Here is a 13,446-nt window from a genome sequence, read left to right as displayed (position 1 = left end):
GTATTCTCAGAAAGTGGCACCCGAAAAATAATGTATCACCATCTCTTCCACCATACCTATCTACTGGATTCCTTACCCAAATGACTACTGTCTATACAACTAAAATGCCACCTGTCCCTGCTTTATAAGCATTATGCCACTGACTTCTCAATGACCCACAGAAGACTTCTTACTTTCTTGGGCCTAATGATTTTCCATTCAGACCACTCGCCACCAAAAACACCAAAACGCACACACACATCCCATGACATCACGTTTGGGAGGCAGTCACGTGTCTCAGGGTGCTACCAAAGCTAGTTATCTTACCTTTTGGTTCCTACTTTAGGATTCTGAGGTATGTCAATAGTGTTCAGTACTGAATCATGCTTCACAGCCAACCCTAAGTCTGCTATGGCACATGTTTCACACTTTTTCACTAAGATATTCTTTGATTTTATATCTCGATGAGCAATCGCAGGTTTACCTATGAAACATAAGAAAAAAAATACTCCTTTTTTTTGTTGTTGTTACTAAAGATTGACTCTCTCCAAAGGGAATCACGTTGAAGACCTGGCTCAAATGTCACCTCCTAAGACAAGTCTTGCCTGACCACACATCCCACATCCCCAGTCATTCTCCACAGAGTACCTCGTTTTGCCTTCTTCAGAACCCTTATTACTGGCTATATTGTTCATTCCCATGTATGTCTATCTGTCTTTCCCAACTAGACTGTAAGCTGCCTAAAGGCCTGTGTCTTGCTCATCCGCAAGCCTCTGATGCTCAGAACATTTGTTGGCACTTGGTGGCCACTAATGAATTTTTGTTGAATGAACAGGGAAAGAATTGGCATTGCTACAACCACGTAAGAAGATAGCAAATATTCTCTTACAAACATGTTTCAAACTTTTACTACCCTACACCAGCAGTTCTCGAATGTGACCCTAAAATCCCTGGGAGTCTTTGAGTCTCTTTTCTGAATACATATCTGTGTGAGATTACCTTTTCTTCACATACTTCAACCAAAACAACATATCGGAACCAAGTGGATGAAGAACATGCATGAAAATCCAGACATTAAGTCAGACATTAAGGAGATTTGCAAAAATGTAAAACAAAACCATTATTTTCACTAGATATGGTTTTTGTATTACAAAAAAAGGATGCAATTTTTTTTTAAATTTTTTTTTTCAACGTTTATTTACTTTTGGGACAGAGAGAGACAGAGCATGAACGGGGGAGGGGCAGAGAGAGAGGGAGACACAGAATCAGAAACAGGCTCCAGGCTCTGAGCCATCAGTCCAGAGCCTGACGCGGGGCTCGAACTCACGGACCGCAAGATCGTGACCTGGCTGAATTCGGACGCTTAACCGACTGCACCACCCAGGCGCCCCAGATGCAATTTTTTTAAAAGATGTAAATTTTTGAAACGTATTTCGCATTTAATTGGTTAATTAGCATTCAGTAAATTAATAAATATTTTTTACATTTCTCAATTTTCGTTCATAATATAGTAAATGTTAACAGGTAGAACCCAAATACACAAACACTTTTGGGATCCTCAGTAGTTTTTAAGAGGTTAAGGGCCCATGAATCCAAATTAGAGAATTATTGCCCTGTCTGGACTAATGACTTTCTAGAGCCAATTCTCTATTAACTCAATAAATAGTAAGGACAGTGCATATTATTTGGCCTTTGAATACATGATATGTAAATATCTTTTCAAGATCACATTACCATCTCCCATTATTTTAGTTATCAAAGGTAAATATTTAAGCTATCAATATTCTCTGAATATAGAGCATTTGCCCCCCCCCCCCCCCCCCCCCCCCGCCCCAAGTAAGATCTCCCAGGTGTATGTGCTAAATGGCAAAGCCGGAGCCACCAGTATAAAAACATTATTATGGCTAATATACACAATGGTGAGTATATAGATGAGAGTTGCCTGCATCATGATAATACCCTCAGTTTTATAAAGCACCTTAGTGCTTCTTTACATTTGATAATTGGAATAAATTAAAATACAAGGAAGCACTAAAACACAATTTGGTGTTTCCATCCTCATATTGAAGCAGAAAGAACTTAGAAAGAAAACACGTACCTTGTGTACCAACAATCTCCATATGTAAGTGGGCCAGACCACTCGCTATGGAAAGTGCCAGTTTTATCATGCCAGCCACTGTTACTACATTTCTATTCAAATAGTCATATAAGGAGCCCAGTTCATGGTATTCAGAGACAAGCCAAAGTTGAGTCCAAGTTCCATTATCTAAATGGAAAAAAAAATCATTTGTTGCATTAAAAATCACTGTATTATGTTAAGGAAGAAACCAAAGGCTTTTAGCAAATGTCAGTATTGAAAATAAATCTGTATTGTTAACAAAGGAAAGTTAATTACTTTAGTGATGATGCTGACAGTCCAAGTTAGTACAGTAAAATTTCTCACTGAATCCCTGAAGATGTTGATATAATAAAACCTGTTATACATACTGTAGCTATAGGAAGCTGTGAGTAATTATGATAAGTGAACAAGTTCTTTCTTATTCTCTCTATACATTGATAACACCACATTATAGGAAAAACTACTGACAGATGCTCTTAGGCTCAGTGTTGTGCTATAAATCACTCTGAGCTTTTAAGAAAGATTTTTCCAATAAAAACCAGAAATGCAACAAATGTACACAAAGTATTATCACTATAATAAAAGCCCGAAAATTCTAAGAATGTTCATGTTGTTCACTTTTCAAAATATGAAGTTGATTTTCCCCAAATGCTTACATTAAGAGCCAGTTATGAAACATTTTCAAATAATTTACTTCATCTAACCAAAAGGTAATCCATCTTATGAAATATTTTTACCAGTACAGAAATTAGCTTAAAACTTCTGTAGGTATTAGAGTCCCTAGAGTTAGTTTTAGCTTTTGGAATGGAGTCTACAACAGCCCTGGGAAGCCCTGACCAGTTCTGATGCTCAGAGTAGGAAGCCATAATAAACATTTGCTCCGGACTTTTCCTATTAAATGCTTTATTTACAAAATCTAACTCTTAATACAAATATTTAATTTCCAAATCCGGGTAGCGATAAAATTTCCTAGGAATACAAAAATGAACATAACGTGATAAAGCTCAGTAATAAACTGACCATGAATAAAACTAATCCCTACTCCTACCCCTCTCTCTGCTCAACGCCAATGGCTACCTTTGTCCTCTCACATTAACGTCTTTGTCAGAGAGTTGACTAACCAATGGAACTGTAAGTACCACAAAAGATTTAGAAATGAGGATGAAAGCAATGTTAGAGGTCATTTGAAAGCATGCACAAAGCCACTGATTAGTAAGCCAGTGACAGGTAGACCAGTTAAACTGAAGAAGGAGACCATCAGGGATGATGTCTTTTGGGCCTATTGTTTTTTATAATCAAATAAACATTATGATTAAATTAGACCCATCAAGATGATCCATATAACTAAAGTCATTACTGCTTTGACAACAATGCTAATTAATCTAATCAGTAGGTATGCTTCAACTCAATCTTAGGAAGGAAAAGTTCTTAGCTCACTAAGAAATGTCTCATTTTCGATAGTCTGGATATATTTTCAAAGTATATGTAGTTGAGAATTTGGAAAGAACATCTTTCTTTTTAAAGCTCATCTTGGCTTTACTCAGTCTATACCTACCCACATGAAAAAACACAAACCATCAGCAAACACAATTGCTACCAAAATGTACAATAACTCCAGGCCTCTCTTATGTCATCTAATTAATAACAATAAAGCTTATAATAGATCAAAATAACCATAGATTTTAATTTCCATAGGTAATGGTGAGTCCCTGATACCCATAGATCATCTGTTTTTTAGATAGATGTTACAATCTCTACCTCACCAAAGTTCTTCATGAATATTACTGATTCAAATCAAAAACATTGAGTGGGTCAACTTTTGCTTCCCTTTGTGCCTTGTCTCCCTTTATTCAGGGAACTAATGCACAGTTAGATGACTAAAATCTATGCAAAAAGAAGAAAGTACAGGTAACTCACAAACTTTATATCCAGTCCCTGATTACTCAGGGATTTACACCATATTTTCCAAATACGGATTTAAATACCAAGACACTGATGTTCTGCCTTGCTCCTCAAAACTCAAAAAGTGATACTGTTTAGGGTTGTTGATGTTAAGCCTCAACATATAAATCATGCTCAAAGTACATTAATAGAACATTTCACTAGAATTGATTTGCTGGCTGCCATTCTGATAATGTTCATGGAAAATTGGAATTCTGGAGTTGAAGCCTGTTCATACAGATGAGAGGTACCGTCCTAGCAAAGGTGGATATTCAGCTAGCATTCATTGGTATGTCTGTGCCAGTTATTAAAATATTGAAATATTTCTGTCCTCATCAGTTAACAGCTGCTATTCAAAATTCCAATCCCATTCCTTTGCCCTAGACACCCAAAGCAACCTCCCCCACCTCCCACCCCAACCCCTGACAAGGTGCCTCCAGATTTCTCCACGAACCAGAAAATAAGGCATAAAAGCTAGCACTGCAGGGTTCTCTCAGGACTCTGTTCCAGTTGAATCTTCTATTCTGACTGGTCGATTCTTGTGCCATACCAGTCACCAAATACTTTAAATATCAACCTGGCTATGGCGTCATCATGATTTCATATCACTCGTCTGCCCTGCCTTTATTGTATGGATCTGTATGTTTATCTGTGGAGAAGAGGAAAAGCATTTTCTATCCTCAATAAAGAAATTAGACTAGATTTTATTAAAACAAGGACATTATTTAGTTTGATCTGATGACAGACATAACATTTTTACTTGCTGAACTCAATTAGATTGAAAATACCTTTGTTGGGGGCACCTGGGTGGCTCAGTCGGTTGAACATCCAACTTTGGCTCGGGTCATGATTTCACAGCTTGTGAGTTTGAGCCCCACGTCCAGCTCTGTGCTGACAGCTCAGAGACTGGAGCCTGCTTCAGATTCTGTGTCTCCCTGTTTCTCTGCCCCTCCCCCTCTTGTGCTTTATCTCTCTCTCTCTCAAAATAAATAAACATTAAATCAAAAAAAATTAAAAAAAAAAAAGAAAATACCTTTGTTGTCAGCAGCTATGAAACCAAGTATGTTCTCATGTCTCAGCATAACCGTTTGGTAAATTTCTGCCTCACGAAACCAAGATCTTTCATCTCTGGAGGAGAATATTTTTACAGCCACATCTTCCCCACACCATCTTCCGTGCCAGACCTCACCAAATCTACCTTTTCCTACTATCTCCTGAAGTACGATCGTCCTTGCGATTGTTCTTTGAACCAACAGAGGTAGACCTAACCAAAGAAAAGATGAAATTGATTAAAAACAAGGGAGTGCCAGAAAAGAACCATCATAATGGCCATTATTTTCACACAAATAGGGAAACATTTAAACGCTTTAATAATTTTACTGATTTTAAAGAAACAAGCACCATTATACCAAACCTTAATGTCAAACCATTGCTCAAAGGAATACTCCAAATTCTTACTATGATTTTCTCTTCTCATATTCACAAATGAAAATTTCCTGAACATAGACTACTGCTACATATATTTGATTTTTCAGAATTGCTGCAAATCTCCCCGATTTGCCCATCAAAACCAGTCACATTTTAATGGTTAAAAAAATATGCCGTTAGCCTCTAAAATAAAATGTGTTGCTTCTAGTACAACTGGGGGAGCAGAAGAACTCTCTGTGTAAAACTGCAAAGTGAAGAATAAAATTCAATAATCAAGGGAGGTAATCACGTTACACTAACAGTGAGGTATAGTCATAGAAAATATCAAATGGATATTCTGTGAACAAAAAAAAAAATTCAAAGAAAATATATTCTGAGTGTATGTAAAAAGTTCAGGTTCTTTGAACTAATAACCCCATGCCTAGAATTCTTTCTTAAAGATTTAACTGCAAAATGCAGAAATATTTATGTCAAAATATTTAATGTGTTATTGTTTATAGGAAATAGAAGGAAAAATATCAGATAATAGAAAAATTGTTAAACATTGTACAGAGATTAAGAGAACAGATAACAAAGACCTGCGTTCAAATTTAAGCTGTGCAACATAACCACCAGCAAGTAATTGAACTTCTTTGAGCTTCAACTTCCTTATCTAAAAAACAGGGGCTATGGAGGGATTACTCCATAGGGGTAATCCAAGAATCAATAATCACGTTAAGCACCCAGCATAATATCTGGTATGTTAAGTGATCAATAATGGCTAGGCCTTAATATTCTGAGAACGGATTACTGAGAGTAAGTGATAATGATGCTGCTTATGAGGTATTTCTTAATGACATGCGAAAACACTTTTGCGATAACATTAAATGAAAATAGCACAGTAAATTCTATCCATCTAAATGAGCATACCTAGCTATTCAAAATAGGCACCGAAAAAAGGCTAAAAAGGAAATCTATTAAATGCCCTGATGGTTATTTCTATTTAGTGGAATCGGGGTGAATTGTGACATTCTTCGGTCTAACATACATTTTCTTAATTTCCACAATGGGTACTTACTACAATTATAATTAGAGGAAAATAGTTAAAGAGGTTACAGTACAAGCGTACTCTGGAAAGTCATGTTTAGTTATTATTGTAGTGGGATGGCTCGGAACCTCTCACTGCAACAGCCCTCTGAGCTCTGCAGGCTTCAGCCTCTGCTCCTGAAATGTGCCACGGTTTATTCAGATGTTCTCATCCTCGTGAGAACCACCCACTGTGGCTAAACAAGCACAGACTATAAGGTGGCTATTATGGGTCTTAACAATTAGTCACAGAGCCCCACGGTCAGCAAGTTCTGAGATCGTCTAGTCCAACTTTATCATTTTAGAGATGAGAAAATCGGGGTCCCACAATAATCGAAGACTTGCCCAGAACTAGGCCGTAGTGGGAGGCAGAGCTACAACTAAAACACAGGTCTTCAGTCCAAAGTCTTGCTCTCACCATTCAGTGGATACCACCCCCACCCCCAGCCCTCTCCTGCTGGGAAGACTTCCAGCAGCAAACTATAAAGGCTGTTTTTGTAGACTACAGTCAATTTTACTACTTGGCCACACAACAAAAGTTGTACTAACAATTAGCAGGCCAAGTTTCAATCTCAAACTCTCTCCTCCCTCTCCCATCTTGCATGCACACACTCGCAAAAACATCACATCAGAGCTAGATAAGCCTGTGTTTTCAAACCGCAAATTGATCAAGTGCATGACCAATGCCCCAGACCATGGGCAAAGTAAGAGAACATCATCTAAGGTACTCAGCACGGCAATTAAGCTGAGACACTAAAACTCGGTGAAAGTTGCTTTGGTATCTTTCAAGGCAACCATTCCAAACAATCTAGTTCTGCTTATACGCTTAGAAATTTCATTAGAAGAAACATGGACTCCGCTTCTCCGTGTAGGTTCATTTTACTCTTCTTTTGTTTTTTTAAACCAGGGTTTGTAGAAGCTGATGCCTATCTGATGGAAAGGTAACTTTCAGTAATGCCACTACTCATCAGAAGTGTTATATGGGGAGAGGAAAGCAGCAATGTGCCCAGACTCTTAGAAGCCACCTGAGACACAATCCGTTCTCAGAAACAGTCCCACAGGACATCGGTCCACTTGCCTCTTAGGTATTCTATCTCTTTGAAATGTGTCCCTGACCCGGTCAGGGATAAGTTTCATGATTTTGGTTTCTCAACATCTAACAAAACTGCCTTTGCCTAAAGTTTGCTGGTCAATTAAGAAAAGCAAAGGGGAAGCAGAACCACCTGATTTCCTCTGAGTGAATGAGTTTTCATGATGGAGGCATTGCTGCAGCTGAACCCATTCTCTCTGATTACCAAAGGCATTTTTAGCCAGTGCTCACTGCCAAATGTATGTATCTGACTTGGAGAAAAAGTGCCTAAAACTCTTTCAAACTGGTCATTTAAAAAAATCATCTGTGCTTTGGTATATTTACAGCTTTCTTTTTAAGAAAGATCTTAGAACATCCTGGGACACCTGGGTGGCTCAGTTGGTTAAGTGTCTGACTCTTGATTTCAGCTCGGGTCATGATCTCGTGGTTCGTGAGTTCGAGCTCCACGTCGGGCTCTTGGGATTCTCCCTCTACTTGGGATTCTCCCTCTCTCCCTCTCTCTCTGCCCCTCCCCTGCTCGCTCTTGCTCTCTCTAAAATGAATAAATTAAAAAAAAAGATCTTAGAATAATATAGAGACAAGAGCCCAACAGTTAATAAATCCAGATTTAGGTTTAACGATGCACAAAAACACCACAAATCTTAATATTAATTTTTTACTTCATGTCCTGACTCATGATTACTTTCTTAAACTAAATATCCAGTCTCCAGTTATAATATCACTATTAATTTTATTTGAAAGGGACGTTCTTAGTCATCTTAAATATATTCCAGGAGTAGCTCTAAAATACACATTTCTATTTAACATCTTCAATTGAACTGAAGTTTTTTGGGGGGGATATTAAATAGGAGGTTATTTAATCACTTGAACCTTATAAAGATACTATATAAGGTTTCAAGGAACTGGGTACAAATCAGAGCTCTCTGTGCTCATATTTTGTGCCTAGAATGTCACCAGTGCTCAGGAAATTAGGGAACAGTAGTCCCCAGGATGTAATAGGGAGGACTGAGTACTAATTCTGGACAGTTTTACTTTTAAACGAAGAATGCCAGCTTTCTATGCAAGAATTTAATTTGGATTTTAGTTCTACAAACTTTGCAGTTTGGAGACAGTTCTTTCCAATATTCCTCCTTTGAAAACATGCTATCTAATTTATGCAGGGATGGCATAAACACTGAGACCCTGTTCAATGAGAGAGCAGGCAGTCTTGCCCTCAGAAGCAACAAACTGTGTGCACTCTCTGGATGACATAATTAGGCCTCTCTTTTCTGGACTCTGGTGAGCCTAAAGCTGCTTCATGTTAAATACGGATGCTCATACAGATGCTACCGCCACTCTGTCGTCTGCCCTTGTTAATCGTGCCACGCTCCTAAAGGCCACGGGCTGGGGAGTTTCTCAAAGTCCACTTGGGGGAATCATCCTTAATGATTCTTCCAAAGCAAGAGGGGATCCAGGGCCTTCTGAGGTGACCCACCTCGGCTCACCCTAGTTCACATGTCTGCAGTACCACATGCCCTCAGGATTCCTGGATGTACACATGAGGAAAGGCCAGATTAGAGAGTCTGTTATTACGGAGGAATCTGCTCTGTCACCAGAAACCCAAAATGCCCTCATATGGTTTGTGCTAAGAAAAAGGTTCAGTGAGGCCATAAAGTAGCCTCATATTTTGAATGGCTTCACCAGGGGTTCTGGAGTTCCATTCAAGAGGAAGAGAGTTATCATCTCACCTCGGCAACAGCCAGCAGAGGAGTGCTGTGCTGTTCCCTATCATCTCTGTTTCTATGCTTTTAGAACACATTCTTGATTTTGATTTCAGGTCAGCTCTCTGTTCACTTCACACACACATCCCAGGGGATGCTGTGGATTCCGAAGACTTTCATAACCACGAGCAAGGGCACTCTAAGAATACCACTTTGCACAACTAACATCTTTCCCCCAGAACCCAATTCCTTAAGTATGGTAATGTTTGCGCCCATGAAGCATTACTAAGAGAGCCACAATGATTATCACCAACCATAACGGAGGCAGGGGGGAGAAGAGAAATTCTTTCTTGCTTCAAAAAATAAGTTGTGAAGGAATATAAAAGTGAGACTCGGAACACCTAAAGGCAGACAAGGCAACTGAGAAGACTTAACTCTTTCAGCCGTGACGTTTTTTTCTCTTCATCAAATCCTAAAACAGGTTTCTATACCAGAACTTACCAGGTACCACGCTGAGCATTCTAAATGATGCAATTCATAATACTGGGGCCCTTTTCTACAGGTTAGAAATTGTTTTGATTTATTTTTAAATGTGAGTTTTCTTACTGCAAAATGGACAGGGGGCACATACCAGAGCCAGAGCCAGAGGCCGTCACATCGTATATCAGATCTTTTAGAGTTTTTCCAGCATTTACCAGATTGCACTCAGAGAGGGGTTCCTCCACATTCTGTCTCTTTTTCTTCCTGTCTGTGCACTGGCGACCTTGGCACGCCCATATCATCAGCGCCGCTGCCATGGACAGGAGGCAAACTGGCACAGTAATAACAACGGTCAGCTCCATGGGTCCGAGTTTTGGGGCATTTGGAGATGCTTCAGTTAAAAGAGAAAGAACACGACCATAAATCAACCCATTTAAGATACTCTAGAAATTGTAACCAGGATCACCAAAATTTCGCATCATTGATGTGGAGCTACCCAGCACGCCAGAGTTAGGATCGAGATGGGATCCAGATGGGATCCCAGATGGGATCCAGATGGGAGCCATCGTTAGGATCGTGGAAAGCACCAGCACACGGGAGCCCTTTTCAATCCTCCAAGGCATTTGCCATTTTTCTACTATCTTCTCCCCATTTCTCAGCAGTCCATCCTTGGAGCACGTTCATTCACTCATGCCCCAAATAATTACCGAGCTCTTGCAATAGCTCTTGCCACCATTCCAGGTGCTGGAGATACAGCGGTGCGCGGCAGCCAAATCCTTCCTCTGGAGCTGCTTATGTTCCCACACGCCCACTGAACAGATGGATGTGCGACAAGAGGCCTTACGCGCTGTGAGGAAGCAGAGGGGCACGCGCGTGCCGCGGGGATGCCCCTTGCGGCAGAGTGCTCCTGGAGGCCGCTCTGGGAGGCGACAGGGAGCAACGCCCGGAGGGTCTCCGCAAGCCGCGCGCCAGGCAACGTGAAACCAAGTGTGCAAGACCCCGAGGTGAGGCCCATTCGGGCTGCTCAGGCACAACCCGTGCCTGGAGGGCAGTGAGCGGGGAGGAAGGCAGAAGAGAGCGAGACAACCAAGACAAAAGAGCCTGTGGGGTCTGGTAGGCTAAGCGAAGGGCTGTGAATTCTATTCCAAGTAGGAGCTGTCGCAGGACTTGGAGGAGGCGAACTACGGGATCTAAGGTTCATGCTGCGTGGCCGCAGAGGGGCGCAGGAGTAAAAAGCGAAGAGACAGAGGGAGGGGCCCGATGCAGTCATCCAGGCTCGATGGTCTTGGCTGAATCTTCGCTGAAATAGTAGGACCTCCTCCTGGGTTCTGGTTCATCCTCCGCCCTTTTGCTGTTGTGTTTTAATCCCTAGGTTGTATCACCACCTGGCACATTATATATGCTTAACCGACTGAGCCACCCAGGCATTATTCAATTCCCTCCAAAGAACGCATGCTTCGTGAGGGAAAGAATTTTGCCTGCTTTGTTTTCAACTCTATCCCCAGTGTTGACAACTGGAGACGACGGATAGATCTTGAAATGGTGGAACCGCTAAAAGTTCTACTAGTTTGTTCTTAGTAAGCAAAGGATAAGGTTTTTAGTTTTAGAAAAATAAACATGATCATTGAAACCAAGCAACATAAAGGGTGTAATCAAATTTGTGACTCTCCTGTTAAAACACAGACAGCCAATTTTTCTAAAGTTCATCTTGCATTTAAGAAATCTTTTTAATTTAGGGGAAATAGTGATACATTAAAAAATCTATGATGACAGATATTTCCTGTATTTTTCAAGGAAATTATTTTGACACCTGAAATGAGCACATAGTTCATTTTCTTTTCATTCACTAAAGACAGCCTCAGCATCAATCTAATTTCATCACTGGGTCCTATCATTAGGGATGCTGGTTTTTGTTTTTAATAAGCCTTGGGAAGTATCTGATGGGATACAGGAATAGAATTCTGGAGTCTTAGGTTCTTAGACATCAAGGAGAAGTGGAAGAATGCAGACTTTGGAGAAAGAGAAGCCAAAGTGAGATGACACTTTCTCCATTTGTGGCTATAGTGCCTTGGGCAAACTGCCCCAGCTGACTAGGCATACCCTAGTGAGAGGGTTGGAGAGAATGCATAGAAAGCAACGCACAGCACCTGCACCTTAGAGTCTAAACCAATGACGGTGATAATGGACCTTGTGAATTAAGCCATTCCTCAGAATTCTTTCTTTGCAATCCTAGAGAGCTTATTATATTAAATACACTTACATCTTACTTACAATATGTAAACCAGAATAGGTAAAGACAAATTTAAAATAAATATTATTTCATTCTCAAGGAAAAGGAATCAAATTCCTCAAAAATGTGTTCATAAAAGTTTCATTAAAATCATAAAAATATATACATATATATTTTTATCATTGATAAGTAATATATTTAAAACTGTTTAGTGAACTCTGGAAACAAACATAATCCATGCTCTTCTACTTTGCCCCAGGAATTCTGGCAGATCGCCAACTTTCCCTCTCCTAAAGGTTTCAGGATTCCTCTGAAGTCATTAGAAGTTGTACAGGTGCATATGAGAAGAGGTTGGCCTTGAATGTTCTTATGACAAGGTGCTAAAAGAGTTCTCTGACTTGACTTTGTTTTAGAAATCATTAACTGTTGTACTTGCAACTTCTAAAGCTTGCTAATATAAAACAGTTTTATTATCCATTTAACTATGGTCTTTCAATCTACATTTCAAGTTGTATCTATATTTTTAGGTCCTCGCAATGCTATTCTAGGAATTCTAAGAAAGCCACAGAAAGCATTTAATCTCTTGCAACCTACATAAACATCTACTTGAGTATGCTTTTAAAAATAAAAATAAAATTTAAAAAATAACATTCAAAAAATAAAACACCACTATTAGCTACATTTATCAGGCTATATCTTATTCCGATATATGTTATCAGGAACTATCAATATAAACATTAGAGTTAAAAAGCTTATTGATTGTCTTCCTTTTAGTAAAGCTCTATTAAGCAGAGCTCAGATCATCACTATGGCAACCAATAAAGAGGCGAAAGGTCAGCAACCCTGAAAATAGAATACTCTCTATAAAAGTGTACTGTTCTCGTGAAGGTTAACAGCTCTCAGAGATGTTTATTACAGATGGGCAATGTTTCTACTTTTGTGAACAAATTTACTGATACGAGTTAGTAATAAAAAAAGATTACTCAGCTAGAAAAGGCTAGCAACAACATCCAGAAAGAGCTCCTTAAACACTGAGCAATTTTTAAAGCAAACATTTGTAAAACTATCTTCTAAACCAAATGTTGATTATAATCTCTACAGGAGATAAATGAAGAAGAACTGTAGTCTATACCCAATGAGTCATGGCAAAAGGAAATAGTAGCACAGTTAAGAATACATTTTAATAAGTTACCTTTGATGAGCATATTAGTTTTTCTAGCAGGTTTTATATTATTGATCATAGGAGAACGCTTATTATTCAATAATTTCCCATTTGAGATTGTGCCAACTGAAATGCATTCTCCATGTTATAAGCACCTCCATGGTTTGGGCAGTGCTTCATTGTTCATTCATGTTATTTCACTCCTTAGAAAATTAAGTAGAATAGAATGGGAATGGGGAAAAGCACTAACCC

At 39.3% G+C, this 13,446-nt stretch overlaps 1 protein-coding gene across 3 annotated transcripts in view; it reads right to left on the bottom strand.

The window, feature by feature from the left end:
• The window catches only part of ACVR1C (activin A receptor type 1C), a 41,226-nt gene that overhangs the window by 10,011 nt on the left and 17,769 nt on the right, over window positions 1-13,446 (bottom strand). Inside the window, exons 2-5 of one of the 3 annotated variants that reach the window (XM_047871131.1) lie at window positions 9,954-10,193; window positions 5,073-5,303; window positions 2,078-2,245; window positions 307-463 (exon numbers count right to left, since the gene is read on the bottom strand). In XM_047871131.1, the coding sequence (XP_047727087.1) occupies window positions 307-463; window positions 2,078-2,245; window positions 5,073-5,303; window positions 9,954-10,193 (796 nt within the window). The remainder of the gene's footprint in view (window positions 1-306; window positions 464-2,077; window positions 2,246-5,072; window positions 5,304-9,953; window positions 10,194-13,446) is intronic. The other 2 variants (XM_047871132.1, XM_047871133.1) reach the window with 2 other exon arrangements.

Source organism: Prionailurus viverrinus, chromosome C1 (genome assembly GCF_022837055.1).
Source record: "Prionailurus viverrinus isolate Anna chromosome C1, UM_Priviv_1.0, whole genome shotgun sequence".
Classification (NCBI taxonomy): domain Eukaryota; kingdom Metazoa; phylum Chordata; class Mammalia; order Carnivora; family Felidae; genus Prionailurus; species Prionailurus viverrinus.
This window is presented reverse-complemented; position numbering and strand designations above follow the sequence as displayed.